This window comes from Semicossyphus pulcher, unplaced genomic scaffold (genome assembly GCF_022749685.1).
Source record: "Semicossyphus pulcher isolate SPU_LCO1_2020_fin unplaced genomic scaffold, fSemPul1.0.p SCAF_1, whole genome shotgun sequence".
Taxonomy (NCBI): domain Eukaryota; kingdom Metazoa; phylum Chordata; class Actinopteri; order Labriformes; family Labridae; genus Semicossyphus; species Semicossyphus pulcher.
This window is the reverse complement of record NW_027211603.1, coordinates 18,846,105-18,861,778: the sequence shown is the minus strand read 5'-3', so window position 1 is coordinate 18,861,778 and position 15,674 is coordinate 18,846,105. Positions and strand designations below refer to the sequence as shown.

At 44.5% G+C, this 15,674-nt stretch overlaps 1 protein-coding gene across 1 annotated transcript in view; it reads left to right on the top strand.

Moving 5' to 3' along the window:
- Window positions 1-798: 798 nt before the first annotated feature.
- Window positions 799-15,674, top strand: part of chd9 (chromodomain helicase DNA binding protein 9) — a 60,926-nt gene continuing 46,050 nt past the window's right edge. The window contains exon 1 of the mRNA XM_069661272.1: window positions 799-2,376. Coding sequence (XP_069517373.1) covers window positions 799-2,376 — 1,578 coding nt within the window. The remainder of the gene's footprint in view (window positions 2,377-15,674) is intronic.

Genomic DNA, 15,674 nt, shown 5'->3' with positions numbered 1-15,674 from the left:
AGGCTTAGACTCTGGAGAAATGCAGTTCATTTGTGCTTTTTTGTGCCTGGGTGCATAGCAAGTCAGCGTATAATGACTGACCTGGGTAAGCTTCTGTCATCTTCCGCTGGTCTGTGGTTGCAGAACGCACGCACACACACACACACACTCAAAGAACCTCATCTGCCTGTGTCCCTAGCTGCTGAAATTCTATCAGCTGTCTGCACCTCCCACACATTCTGCAGTAGCAGGGCAGGCTGCTTCATTGGTTGAGGTGGTTGGGGGTTGAGGTGTGAGTCTGTGTGTGTGTGTGTGTCTGTGTGTGAAATGAGAGGGGGTACAGGAAGAGGCACCTGCTGATGACTGGCGGTTGGTTTGCACCAGCTGCTTTGCTACAGACATGAAAGGCAATGCTGATAGATAATTGACAGTGCCAAATTTCTCTCAGATCCTCTGACCTAGCTATTACCTGCCATTTGAAGGCCTCTTTTGCCGCTGCATGGGCATTCATGCATCTACTACTAGCCAGCAGAGAGGTATCACTAATGAGGAATGGATGATTCAAAATAGATATGGTGGAAAAGAATACACTTAATACGTTGTCATGTCAGATTGAAATGATTTAATGTGATGGGGTTAATGCTCAGTTATAATGACTTCTTATCATAATAACGTTGTGTTTTAATATTCTTTCCCTCTGTTTTTGGACAGGTGCACACTATAATGGACATGCTGTAGTTCAGTTGACAGTGAGGCTCATTGGGACCAGATTGGATCCAGTGGAGTTTCAAAGGTTCCAGTTCACCTCTGGGCTGTGCCATGGACTTCTTTAATGACCCCAACCTCTTTGTTGGGGGTTTAGAAGGGCTGGATGAGGAACACTTCCCCTCAGCACCATCACTCGTGGATGAGCTAAACCTCAGTGCTGACTTTGAGCCCCTCCAAGTGGGGCCTCTAGGCCCAGGGAAGCACCAAGACATGATGCCACCAGTTTCAACCCAACAAGCCATGCCCGTTTACGGTGAGGAGATGGGTCACTACATTGGCATGAAGGGACAGAATCCTATGGGGCAGGTGTTTTCTGGTCCTGGGAGCACAGGTGGTGGAGGCAGTGGCATGATTGCAGATCAGCATGGCCAGTACCACAACGCAGCCATGGGCCAAGCCCCTCTATCCAATGGGCTGTTCTGTAACAGTAGCAGTCCAATGTGGGGAAACCAAGACCAGAATGGGAATATGTACCACCCCTTAGCTCAACAGCAGCAACATCAGCAACGACAGCTTTGTCATCAGCAGCAGCAACTGCACAACCAGCAACTACATGTCCGACAACCACAAACACAGCAACAACAACACCACCCGGGTCACCATCCACAACAGCAGCAGCAGCAGCTGCATCCACAGCAAAGTCATCGGCAGCAGCTGTTAAGCCAGCAACAGCACCATCAGATGAACACACAGACTTTGTCCCTGCAGCAACAGCAACATCATAATTTCTCCTTTCACCAGGGAGGTCAATCTCAGAGCCAACCGCAAGTTCACCACACTCAGCAGGTTCACCACCAACTAACTATAGGAGGACCAAGGTATCATTCAAGGGCTCTACCAAGTAAGCCCTATTTGAATCATCAAAGTGCTTCTGTGAGTGGGACATGCTTACAACCACAGCAGCAGCAGGGTAACTACCAGTTGACCAGGGGAGGTCAAGCCTTCTCTGGATCAGGACCTGAAGACCCTCACCTGACCTTCCCCATGCATTCTTCTTCTATGGTTCACTCCATGCCAACATGCGCAGTTACCTCTGCTACTGCTTATCAGCCGGCTCAGTACCCTTCCTACCCGGGAGAGCCAGAAATACCCACTCATAGTCAGCAGCCTTTGTCCACTGCCTCAGCGGCTAGGCTCGCCTCCACCACCACTGCACCCCTCTCTTCTACAGTGCCTGAGCTATCGGGGACAGTACGTCAGTTTCCATCCACAGCTGTTATGAGTCAGCAACACACTCGGGCCCCAGTCAGCCAGGCAGAGGAATGTCCTTTCCAGGCCCTCCGTTGTTCTGGAGAAACCCAGGGAAACTGCAAGTCATCTGAGATGTTTGGCGAATCTATGAGCTGCTACCCCAGCATGATCAACCAACTGCCCTCTGAGCAGCCTCAGAGCTGCGGGGCCATCAACACTAATGGATACCCAGCACTGGGAGACAATCTCCTGCAATCACAGGCTCAGGGTGGAGACTTGGAAGGCCTGGAGCCTCCTGACCTCCTGCCTGACCTAATGCCCCAGCTGGAAGCTGCTCTCAGCCAACAGGATGAATCCAACTGTTCTTGGGCCGACTCCAGCCAGGAGAGGGGAGATGAGCATAGGAAACCCCCACCTGTTGAGTACAAGGGAGGGAAGGTAAAACAATGTTAAAGATTTCAGTATTTGTTTCCTTTTTTGGTTGTTTACAATATCAAATAGGCCTTGTAGAATATTTTAGTCAAACTGCAGCAGAGTTGTCATTGAGGGGAACTGTTAACAACTTGAAATTAATTGAAGGATTTAGTGTTATCTTTGCATATACATCTGCTTTCATATTTGAGCGTATTTCTTTGCTCACATTAAGCTATTTTATGTGTCCTTCCCAGCAAAGCATAGCCGAGAATTTGGCCATTGTGTAATGTTTAACTAACTATCCCAGATAGCACACGTGCTGGTCTAGAAGGAGACCTGCACTCAGTGGTGGATTGGGGGAAGGTGGAGAGCCAGAATCTAGAGCCATCTGAAAGCTTTCTGAATATGATAATGGTCTGTCCAGCCTGGCCTGTATCTGCCCTGTGTGCCGACAGCAGGTCAGGCCTGATTAGGCTAAGAGTGGCAGGAGTGTCTTCAGGACTTAGCTGTAAGCATACTTAGGGCTATATCAAGATGTGGGTCAGGGCAAGCCAGAGGCACTTGCACACTGCCTCGCTGGAGTGTGGGGGAGGTTGCATGCTGTTGTGGTAGCTGCCACAGTTTCTGTGTGTCAGTATATGTGTGTTTGAGTGCACGTGCACAAGTGAGGGAGCGGGCGGGAAGAAAAAGAGCGTGCTGGAGGAGAGTGGTTAGCACTTCAGGGAGGGGGAGGGGGTTTGGGAGATGGAGAGAGCTGTAGCTCATGGAAAAAGGAGAGCTAATGAAAGAAAGGGACGGAAAGAGACAGAGGAAGAGCATGAGAGGGAGAAGAGAAGAGGGGGAGGTTGGGAGAATGCATTAGCTGGCTCTAACAGGCTTCAGGCGGTTTCTGGACCTCAGTTGGATAGTAACCTAGCAGCATCCACACAGCCTCCTTGCCCACGAGTAACACATGACCAGCAGCAAAAGCAACAGATGTTTCATCGTGGTCTGCCCACTTAAAAAAAGACATGTGATGTGAACACCTCCTTGTCCTCCTTTTTGATAGTATCTCATTACAAAAAAAAAAAAAAACACATGGTGTCCAATTAAACACATTTTGCTGACTGTGCTCAAAATATGATTCCAAACCAGGCTGTTGTACTTAATTCACACTTTTTTTAATAAGAGCTCCTGAGTTTTCCATGGCCCTGTAACTGACAAGGCTGACAGCGTTGTTCTTATTGCCTCTGGCATCAGAGAGGTGTTGTTTGACCCCACCTTTTCAGTATACACTTACCCTAGTTAATGTTAATTTTTCATTAACGGTAAAGTTACTGAAGTGACTCCTTTTAATCTCTCTAAACCATGTCATCTTTCTAGCAGGCGTTCTTTTGAAACCTAACCTATGCACATGAGCGAAAACCTGTGTGTTGAGAAGTGCCTCGACTATCCCTCAACAGGCAGCAGGCAACAACACAACTGGTGGTCTGCCTAGCGCTCATCCACACCGGCCATTTGCCCACTGCAAAGGTCCGTGATTGAAATGGGGCCATGAACCACAGCCATACGAGCGAGCCTCTCCCTGTCTGTGTCAACATCCAGCCCTGTGTTGATGCTTACAGGCTGACTGTGCTATTCATGTGCACTGATGTGTGAAGAGCCTGCTGATAGTGTGTTTGCTGAACAGGCAAGGCATCAGGGGATCTGCCCACTCCTCAATCCTGCGGTGAATGTGGCTAATTAGGATTTCCAATGGTTTTAATGGTCAGCTGCTGCTGCGATGAGCACACAGGATTCAAGATTGAGTAGTTGTCCCAGGTTGCGATATTCACAGATTAAACAGATTAAAAGTGTATTTTGCAATAGATCAAATGAACAGATCTGTGTTGAACTCAAGCCTTTCCTCTCATTTAAGCAGCATATAGTTAGACCCTCTTGAGCTGGATGGCATTTTTTAATTCTTCAGTATCACTTGCAGACAAAATGATTGTGAGATCTGATATGTGATGGTTGAAATAGACCATTGCAGGCAATGTTGCAAATCAATACTCCTTTGAGTGCTTTGCGGTACAGCTGCTAATAAATGGATTTTATTCATACATTCAAAATTATTGTTTAGGACGATGCTTAAAAATTCAAATTCAAATAACGGCACAGAGCTGCTACTGCTTCCCTGAGCTCTGGTAGTTCATAGCAATGCAAGAGTTGAATTTTTAACTCAATTTATTTAACTTAATGTTGGAATTTGCTTACTAATCTCAAAGTTTGGAGTTTGTTCCTAAAAAGGCTCCTTAGCTGTCTGGAACTGGTTCACTTTTCAGTCGAACTTTGAGCAAACATCTATTAGCTGTGAAGTTTGTATTAAGGCTGGAGCAACTGAATCAGCAGCATGACTAATTTATTACAGCATCTCCGCAGAGGATGACAGCGAGTGGGAGGGAGTGTGCGGCACTTTGAGTTGCACAAGACGGCTGAAGCATTTTAGCAACACCTGCAAAAAAGCAGGTAACATGAACTGCATAAAATCAATTGAAATTAAGAGTTTGTTTTTTTTTAAGTTTAGGAATTCAATTTCGGACAACCAGTTGGGGTTTTTGTCAATGGGAGATTTGCGTCTTCATGTGTTGCGTACTTGATCACAGTCCCTCCGGATCTGTTAGAGCTATATATGGGTACAAATTGTAACTGAGCCCCAAAGGCGAAAGGAAAACTGGTTCTGGAGATTTGTGGAGCAACAGCAGCGAAACCTCTTTCGGTGTCAACAAACCGGCGTGGTATCACCCCTTTTTTTACCTTCGGAGCTTTAAGAGTAATTTTCACTACTCTAAAATCTGTATTGTATAGCTGGTTCTTTACATTTTCTTACCATCTCCTACTATCTTCTTAAAAGGACTTATTTTTATTTTAGTGTATCAGTTATCCAATGCTGCAGATAAAAAAACTAAGTCTGATTTGTTTCCATGTTGCCATTTAGCCTTGCTTTCTGTTGTAGTTATGTGTTTCCTATGTGATGATGTGATATAAGCTGCATTAGATTTCAGTCTGTTCTGGTAAAATTCTACAAATGTTCTCCTGTTGTGACAGTATTCTTCAGAAAACTTTCTCAATGGCCTGTGTTGCAGTCCTTTCCCCTGCTTAATTTAGACATTTTCATCAGGCTCAGGCTCAAATAGTGCGAACGGCTCCTTTTGCTGACCAGAAACAGAGATGGAAGTGGAGACTGATGGATACTGATGGCCTGGGCCGCTGTAGCCGCTACAGGCCCCCTGGCAGTGACACTGAGCAGTTGCCTCCTCCCTGTCTGCTCGTGTTGCTGGGTTAGATTTATTATCTGACTGGGTTTCGCTCCTCTCTACCCTGCCATGGCCTCCGAGCTGTGTCGCGAGTAAGCGACTTAGGATATGTGTGTGCACTTGGGAGCAGGGCTGGCAGGTGTACGTGTGTTTGATATTCTAGCTTTGTTGCTTACTGACCTCTCTAAGGTTTATATAACTCCTAACCACACTGGGCAGGCAATGCCATAATCAGCCCTGAAACTCGACACCATGCATCACCCTGGCCCTCACCCCGCCACCCACATGCGCCACACACATGCACATTTTGCACGCATACAAAACCCTTGGGAAACCTGCTGCTTCAGTGGCCACATGGTGATAGGCTGTGTCATTCACACACTTTCCCTGATCACCTCCCCCAACACCCATTCACACTCTCTCTCTCTCACTCTCTCTCTCTCTCTCTCTCTCTCTCTCTCTGGCGTGCTCCCTCTGTCAAGCGTTCTGACTGTTTGCATCCGGCCTCATCAGCCTGTCTGTTTGGAGACCTGCCAGATAAGAGCGGGGGGCGGGAGATAACTTAGGGTCAGAGGTAAACAGGAAGTCAGGCGGTCCTCGCTGTGGGTGGAAGGGGAGGAGGGGTCAGCGGAGGAGGCGGGGGAGGAGCTGGGAGAGAGAGAGAGAGGGAGGAGGGAGTTGTACTTGGATTGAGTGTGTCAGGAGCATGTGGGAACGCTGCCAGCCCAAAGTGCACAGTAGGTCTGAATTTAAAGTATGCTCTTTTATTCTGCTTTGCTGTCCTTCCTTCTCTCTCTTGCCTCTTTCTCTGGGGATTAAATGGCTTTGAATATTTTTCGGGGGTGATGGGTGGGTGAGTGTTTGCTCAGCAGTCAAATATGGAGGGATTTTTTTGTGTGAGTGTGACTGGAATGCTATTATTTGTTGTGACGTGACACAACCTTCTTGGACTTATCTTAGTGTTTGACTGGCAGAGAGGGTGAAGCTGGGTGGTCGGACTAACACGGTGTGCCTAGGTGTAGAAAAGACTGTACACTCTCTTGAGGAAGATGATATGGAATCACTTATCATTTGGCTTCAGTGAAAGGTGCCACAGAGGACAGTAAAATGGCATGAAGGAATAATGTTATGACCCCTTTGCCCTTGTGGTTACAACTGACACAATGATTGCCCTGTTGTGGTAAGAGTGAGGGATTGTCTTAGACAGTCCTGGAATAAAACATCTGGATATTAAGTGAAAGTTTCTATAGTTAAGATAAGTCTGTGGTTCTGTTTCATGTCATGCTTTCTCAAACACAGTTTGACTTTGACAGATCTTATTGTCAGTCACACTGTCAACAGAGACGGCGGTTGGCTCTCTGGTTACTGATTTGTAAGTTCAGCAAACAGGTTCACGTCTGGGGGAAGTCATAAGCTAGTTGCCATGGACGCCTGTGTTGTCAGTGGAGACTTTTTTTATTGAACCTTTTGCTAGCGTTTTATAACGTTCAATTTCTGTTGACAGGGCAATCGACTCTTTGAACTGACTGTTAACTTTTAAAGAAGAAAGCTCTCCATTGAAACTGTGTTTATATCTGTCATCACTCACTTTGTAGTGCGTCAAGCTACGTTACCGCCATACAGGCTCACAAAGAAGGTTAAGCAAAGATGAAAGATTCAAAACTATACAAGTCATTCTATTGTAGAGTCCATCTTCATAATCCTCTTGATGCGATGGCTTCCTTTGCTTGACTCTTAAACCTCAAGTCATTAGTGCAACCACACATCACCACCTCTGTCAGTAGCAGTGTAGCCTCTATGTAGCTTTATGTTGTGTTAGCATGCCTCCAGTTCAAAGAGCCTCCACTTTGCTGAGCTGGAAGGGATTGATGGATGATTGTTTTTTATGACAAGATACAAAGGTTTATCAACCCATGCGTCTCTGGAAACAGATCCAAGGTAGTAAGACAGGTAACAGATCTAAAGAACACTATCCACAATTGTTCCCTGCACGTAGCATCTTTCAGTGTGCACTATTGTTGACGTAGCAGACATACAATTGGGGCTATTGTCTCTTTAGTGTCTGAAATAATGTGGCACTCAAAGTTAGTTACTGTCACTTTAATTAACTTACAACGCATCATAACGTTTTAATCTATCAAATCTGTGTTTAGCTTCAGCTTCTGTGTTTAGCTTTGCTTTAAATTGTCTGGATCCTTTTGCAAAATGATTTTATTTTTTGTGCGTTGAATTGTCTTGAATTGATTCACACACCCCATAAACATTGTATCTGGGCTCACTGAGGCAAAAACATTAAGATATAATTTTATCAATGGTAGAGTTTCTCACACATTGCAGGTGCAGTCTGAAGGAAAGCCAGGGCCAGTTCAATTCCAGACGTACATAAACGTAACGTTTAATAACTCACAACGTGATAAATACGGCATTGTATTCTAATACATTTCCAAATGACTGTATTTTTTTGCCAATGTTATATACAAAAAAATGTGAATCACTTTTATTATTTTTTTGTATGAAAGGTAGGCTTAAATAACGATGATACTTTGTTGTAGTTTAAAATACAGAGGACAATTTGACTGCCTAGAAGAACAAGCCGAAAGCTTGTTTACTCTGCTTTGTCCTGCAATCGCTCATTAACACAATTTGTTAATGACTAAAGTGGTTTTATACCCGAGGAATAAGATTCAGTAATCATAGAGAAACCGAACTAAGAGAGGCCTTTGATCTCTCTGTTTATCCCTTTTTGTCCATTCAGTGACAGATATTAGATGTATTTGTGGGCAGGGTGGGTAAGTGTACATTTTTCCACGAACAGCATTGAATTTTCATTTATTCCATCAACATGTTTTTGGATTTTTTTTGTCAATTGCGGCTCGTGGTCTGCTCTGTCTCACAGCCCAGCAGTCACTCTGATTGTCTTGATGATTGGCTGCGCTGACATGAGTGGATTTGTGAGTATTAACAACTGCAATCGGATGAAATGCAGAAACTGAAGGATTCTGAATCATCTCAGTCCACATAAGACAGCTCTCTCTCTCAGATCAAATGGATGTAGGGTTCAGTGATTACATCTGCCTGTGTCGACTAAATAATCACCCTTAGAAATTCTGTTGAAGCTTATTTGTTAGTTCATGATTTTCACTTTTTCTGTCTGGAGAAACCCATGTGCCATGCCTCTACCATTCCAGCAGAGATTCACTCCACAGACACCTGCCTCGCCCTGAGCAGGAGGTGGAAATCTCAGCAGGAGAAGAAAAATCCTTACTTCATCATATCCTGAAGGCTGGCTGACCTGCTCTGTTTTGCTAGTGTGCAGATGTATGTAGTTGCCTCTGTGTGAGTTCCCTTTTTTATGCCGGCATTGGCCCTGCTCTCACTTCGCACTGCTTCAATAATGAAGGAGTTGTAAAGGTCTGGCAGTCAGCCCCTTGCTGAATTCCCCTCCTTCTCATCCCTCCCTCTTTCCTCCCCTCGCTCACTGTCTCTGTCTAGCTCTCTCTCTCTCTCCCTCTCTCATCCTTAGGGACCTCCTCTCAGCTCCGCTCTTTAGTTTGCACCAATGTTCCCATTAATGAATGGCATCATCCGGCTTGCTTGTTTTGCACAATTCAGCTTCACTTCGCTGCCTGGTGTCTGACCTGCTGTGCCATCTCTGATTCAGAGAGCACTGCGTCATCCCTCAGTACATCTGCAGCGAAAAAAACAAGCCATATAGAAGAGGGTTACCAATTTCTGTTTGTGACACAGCGTAAAAAGCACACAAAAGTGCTGAGCTATTCAATATGCAAAACGCATTTCATTGCTCTGGTGAAGATGAATCATACAGCACCTAAAGAAGCGTCACTCTTTAGATGCCATTGATACTTTTAGTCTGTAGAAGAGTCTCTTTTGGGAGGACCAATCAAACACTGCTTACTACTATTTTTCTGATTTGTTCAGATTTATGATTGAGGTGGCTTTATGTGTGGTTTAAAGCGTAGTTTTTTATAACGTGACTATCTTTTTAACTATAGGTTAGTTTTGGCCATCATGATACCAATGAACCCAACATTATAATAACGTGAAATCCGGAATATAAATCGCATCGAAATATAAGACGCAGTCTGTTCTTTTCTATAGCTATTTATTAATAAAAACGTGTATACAAGTTATTTCAACACTATTTCAATATATTTTCATTTAAAACTCGCATACATTACAGCCTACGTCTGTTTTCGCCACGTCGAGTTTGTAATCTTGCTAGCTTACGGTGCTGTAGCTAGTGGTAGCTGGCAGCCTACGGTTACGTTGATTGTTGTGAGGGTGGCAGCTGAAATGGTGATTATGACGATGTATGTCCGTAACGTAGCGTTAACAACAATCAAGTTCGTTTTCAACACTGCGGCAAATTGTAAATAGGAGGCGTTGTAGCGGCTTGGACCTGGAAACGGTTTAATGCGGAAACGTGACATCACAACTTATCAACCGGATAGTGCCATCGTCTGGGTAACATACCTTCCTCTGCATTTTATTCTGGTATTTTGGTCGCACCGGTAAAAAGGACGCAGACCACTTTTTAGAGATCTGGGAACCAGGACACAACATCCATCAGTTTTTAGGCCCAAGTGGACCTTTTCCTTCTCTATGTTGTTGGAGTGAAAAGTCAGAACTGATAGTAGCTACACAGGTTGCTTTAACGCTATCCTGACTACCTCAGAACCAAAGTGTACTTGTGTTTTTATTTAACACTAAACCTGCAGAGGAGGAACTGTATCTGAAAATGATCCACAACCGCCGTCTGTTGGTTTGTAGTTCAGGAGTTAGCTGCTTATCCTGAAGGGTGTCCCCCCTGTGGATGGATGGCCTCTTGCTTTCACTTTGGCTGATGCTGGCTTGTTCTTGCACACCGTGCTGACCCTTAAAAAATCATCATAGATCTTGCTGAGTGACTGCCCTCCGAGCTGACACTTAAAGATGCAAGAGGGGCAGATGCCCTAGTTAGAATCACTGCCTGCTCTTCTCAGTCATTGGGCCTGATGGACACAGAGCCAGGCTAAAGCCATACTCTGTATTCTGCACAATTCTCAAACCCAGGCCACAGCTGTGTTTATTTTCCCCCAGTGGTTGGTGAAGAAAATTAGCTTTAGGAGAGACTCAAAACAGAGGTTAGGCTGGCTGAATAATATCACAATTTGTCACCTACCTTTTCATGCTTTTCATCAAAAAAGTCTGTATTTTCACTGGACCGATTCTCATGTGGCAGCCCCCTCACAAATGTAATGATGGCACACTTCTTCTCTCTTTACCATGCACTCCTGCTCACTCCTCACAGTCACCCTCTAGTGTTCACTTTTGTCCTAGCCAGATGACCATGCGCAACATACTGTACCTGTAGCACCTCACATCGATCTGTCTGCATACATGAAGCTATTTATGAGCAGTGGGAATGGCTGTTCTGAACTTCATTAACTGATTAACGACAGTCAATTAGCTGAGAGCCTAATAGGCAGCTAATGGGCAGCTAATGGGCTGTGTTTGTTAAAGCCTGTTGCATTGGAGTTTCTTCACAGTGCAGCAAGGATGTAGCTGCTTTAGCTGGACCGTTTAGGTAAATGTATCCACTGAACTAATGCTGTATTTACATGAAATTAACCAAGTGTAAAAATGATTGTGTGTGTGAAAGAAAGAGGGGAGGAAACTGGATGTTTGCATGTAAACATGTCGCTGTTTGTCTTTGTGACTATGGTCCTTTGGGCGTTACATGTCTGTGTGTGTTTGTGTGACTAAAAATATCTCTGACAGATGCAAAACACACACCTCCTCTGAGATCAATACAGTTGTTACACTTGAACTTTACTTATTTCCTCTTTTTTTTACAGTTTAGAATGATTGCATGATCAACCCTGAAAATGCAGCAATATTAGTTTTTGTCTTACTGCAGGTTTTGACTTGATAATAGGCTGACTATTCCCATATGACTAACAGTCATTATAAGGAGCAACATCCTTGTAAGAACTAAAAGAAAAATGTTTATAGTGGCTCTTGGCTTTAATCGTCTTCTTTGTTGTTTAAATAGACTGCACAATACTGAAACTGGCAGTTTAAATTATGCATGTGTAGTGTTGAAGGATTCGATTGTTTTTTTGTCACCAAGAAACTACACAACAGCATCAAGGGCATGTGTGTCCATGATCAGTTGTAAAGTAGTTTGTGAAGGTGAATGTGTTACCTGCAGACCAGACCCCCTCTGAGCATGGCAGCAGGGCATTTAACCCCCAGCTGCTTGTCGTTATGTAACAATAACGGATGGTGCGCAGTACTCTGAATGTGTTTATCCTTGTCTGTGGAGAATGTAGCTTTTTGGAGCAATGTATGACTTTAAATCCATGCTGCAGAAACCTTTGAACCAAACATATTTCTGTTAATTTTTACAAAGACATCGCCTCTAAGGTGCACTCTTTTGTGTCCTTGCTTGTGCTCTCCCGTGTCTCCCTGCGCAGTTCTTTCTGGCTCAGTAAGGCCGTCTGGTCACAGTGGAGCAGGCCAGACTGTCGTAATAATGCTCTGTTAGACTTTCAGCAGCTTCTCTGGAGGGCAACATGCGCGGCCCAGCTACTCTTGGCCCTGAATAAAGGATCATTAATGTGTGGTGCTGTATTTAATTGGTTGAGGAAGCATTGCTGTGCATCATGTCTCCTTTCATTTATCAACCCTGCCGCTGCCTTACACTCCAGCGTGGCTGCAGACCGGCCTGTAGTCACAAGCCTAATTATAGGGGCCTAATCTTTCTTTTCTTTTTTTTCTCACCTCGACTTAGCGGTTTCATTAACGGAGCCATAGGTACTCGACCTGGGTAAGAGTGATGAGGCATCTGTGATATTTATGTTTATGTGAAAAAAGGAAAGGCCAAGTCTATTGTTAGTAAACAGCATTGAGACACCTTTTCAATGAAGTGTGAAGAGTGAGTCAAAAGTGTACCAAAGGGACACAGGGCGAAGGTGTTTACACTTTGTTCATCAGGCTTATATTTTCATGTTATCTATGTTGTTTAGGGCTGGACTTGTTGTAGAGGACCTTTTTCATGAAGAGTTTCTCACTTGCCATATAAAAGATGTTGGACAACTTTAATGTATCTCATAACATCTGGGGAAAAAATTGCTTAAAAATGGCTCTGAGAAAATTGACATATCTAATCAGCTGTTAATTTTGAGGCCAACTCAAGAGTTGGATGTCAAACTCAACAAAACAATTCGGCATGTGTGAAACTCTAGCCCTATTTTACACTGCGATTCTGCCTCAGCGCCGTAAAGAAGCTCCGCCGCCATGCAGCCTTTGTCATTTTACATTGGGCCGAGCAACGCCGGCATAAAGCCGCCCCACATACACAGCGTTCTGGAAGTAAAACTTGCATGAGATGTAGCGCATGCTTCACAGCCGCTCTGCTGGCTCTGTTGGGTCTCTGGTACTACCTCCGATGCCGGCTCAAAGGTGGAATGACTTCGTCCCATCATTTCGCCTCCGTGCGTTTTACAAAGAAGACAAAACGTAACAGAGGCGTAATGATCCTGCCTTGAACTGGTAGTGTATTAACGGGCTACTGGTTGCTCTATCATTTTTAATAGTGCTGCACCATTATGTTAGCAAAGGCTGTTTTATTTAGCTTTTACATCCTTGGGAGGAAATAGTTACTTTAGAAGTTTGTTAATTTGCTGAAAATCAATCAATTGTAACACTTCTAATAATCTATTTTTGAAGATTTACATGCATCAATTTTGCCCGGGGGTCCACAGAATGTCTGTGTAAATGCAGGAGCCAGCAGGACGGGGCAGCGGTGTGAAAGTTACAAGTCAGTGCTCTTTTGCTCCTGTAACTCCTGCATGGTGGGTCAAATCACTCATGTGAGAAGCGATACGACAGCCTTCTTTGGTTTGGTGTAAGAAAGAAAACAAAGCCGGCTGTGTTATTATGGAATCTCTGTATAAAAAGGGCTCATGATGGCTTTAACCATATAAGCTGTGAGTGTCAGCTACAAAACAGTGTCCACGATCTTGTGTGGACTTGCTCAAGGACACTACAGCAGGGTTATTCACCAGTGCAAGCAGCGCTCTGAAAAAGAGCCCAGTTTTAACCCTTTAATGCGAAAGTTTAAACTGAAATATGCAAATAACTGCATCAAACATTTGCTCTGTCTTCAGCATTTTCATTTAGTGCACCATCTCTGTGATGCCTTTAAGACTTGATGACATTATGGTAGAGTTGGCTGTGGATTGAATCTCTCTATTATGAGAGCAGCAGGTAGCTGTAGACTCTGAAGCACCGGTGTGTGTTAGCCATCTTGCCATTCTCAGTCAGTACTACCTATTAGCTCTCATTTCCCTAATGGTGACTTAGCTGAGGCTCTCACGGTGGTGAGACCATGAAATAAGAGCAGTTAGCTTTCAGCTAATATAGTCCCTTTGATGAGGAAGTAATGGAGTGTACAGAGAGACACCTGTGCCTCTACAGCCACCCTACCTCTTCACACACACACACTTTTTTTTTTTCCACTTGCTTCCTTTTACCAGCTCTGCTCCTCCCCTCCCCTTCCTCTACACCCCTCCCCTTCCTCTCTCCCCTCCCTCGTCTGCTCTAAAAGGAAGCCACACCCCCTCATACAGAGCTGCCAGGCTTGTTTGCATATTAACCGTTTAGTCGCCAAGTGGCTTCTTGCCATGTGACTGTTGAAGCATGTGTTGACTGTTATTCTCTTTCCCCGTCTCTTTCCTTGTTTGCTCTCAGTCTGATACAAAAACAAACCTTACCAGGGAGGAAGAAATGTTTTATTGCCACATGTGGTCACCAAGTCTCTTCATGTTCTAAACGCGGTGTCATTCAGACTCAAACACGTCTGTCACTTTTTTACCCATCAAATGGCCTGCGGGCTGTTGCATTGATTAATGTGGATTGTAAACGGTAGATGACACATTGTTAGTTTTGTTCACCATAACAGTGGAAAGGACATTTTGTGTTCCTGCATGTGAGAGAAGTTACATAAGAAGTACACCTATTAGTGGTTTTGTTTTTAGTTTAACTGTTAAAGATGGTTTGAAAAGATCTTAGAAAAGATGCTATTTTTTATAAAGGGCCAATAGGAGTCAAAAAACCCATTGACCTGTCTGTGTAGTTGAAGCTGAACCCCAGGCACTGTACCCTGGTAGGCATTATCTACCGGTGGATTTGTTTAGCTTGGAGAGGCGGCTGCTGCTCAGCTCCCAGTAAGCATGTGTCCTGCTTTAAAGTCCAAACTCCAAGGCCCGACCTGGCAGGTGGATTCGATGCCTGCTGCTGCTGCTGCTGCACACACTTGGAAAGGACAGGCCGTTGTTGTGATCACATGGCAGTCTCTGTCTCGGTCGGAGATATAAGGCTGTAAAATGCAAAACCACACACTCCTCATTGTGACAGCAGAAGGGATTCTGAAGCCAGGATCATCCCCGTGTTTGTGTGTGCATGTAGAGAAGAGGGAGATAAACACCAACACTTCACACATACACATTTTAAATAAGGTTGTCCGCACCATTCCAGTTGGTCAGTTGCATAAAACTTTATTAAGGTTATCTGCTCATGAAAAGCCATATTGTGCTGTAGCCTACACACGCTCACCCACATAATTCACACCAATAAACTCACAACAAGTGGTGGAGTTTGTTTTGGGCTGAGAGAGAGCAGAAATTAACAGTATGATGCATTACAGGGACAATAATACAGATAACTCAACAGCCTGTAGCCAGCTTCACCTGTAAAGGAGATATTTATTGAGGTATCATATTTTAAATCATTTGATCAATTTCGAGACTTCGAAAAAGCATACTCCTTCCTATCTTCTTGGTGTGTTGGTGATGGTCCTGGTTGCTGCAGATGCATGTAAATTGAACAGCGTGTTGACAGCGAGAGTCGCCTGTCTGGCAGATTTTGCAGAGTAAGTAATGACTTTAAAAGCTGATGGGGTATCTGTCAGTAACTCAGGCCCTGACCCAGTAGTGCTGTGCTCTGTACCTGGCTGCAGGCCAGCCGCGAGTCTCTGCATAC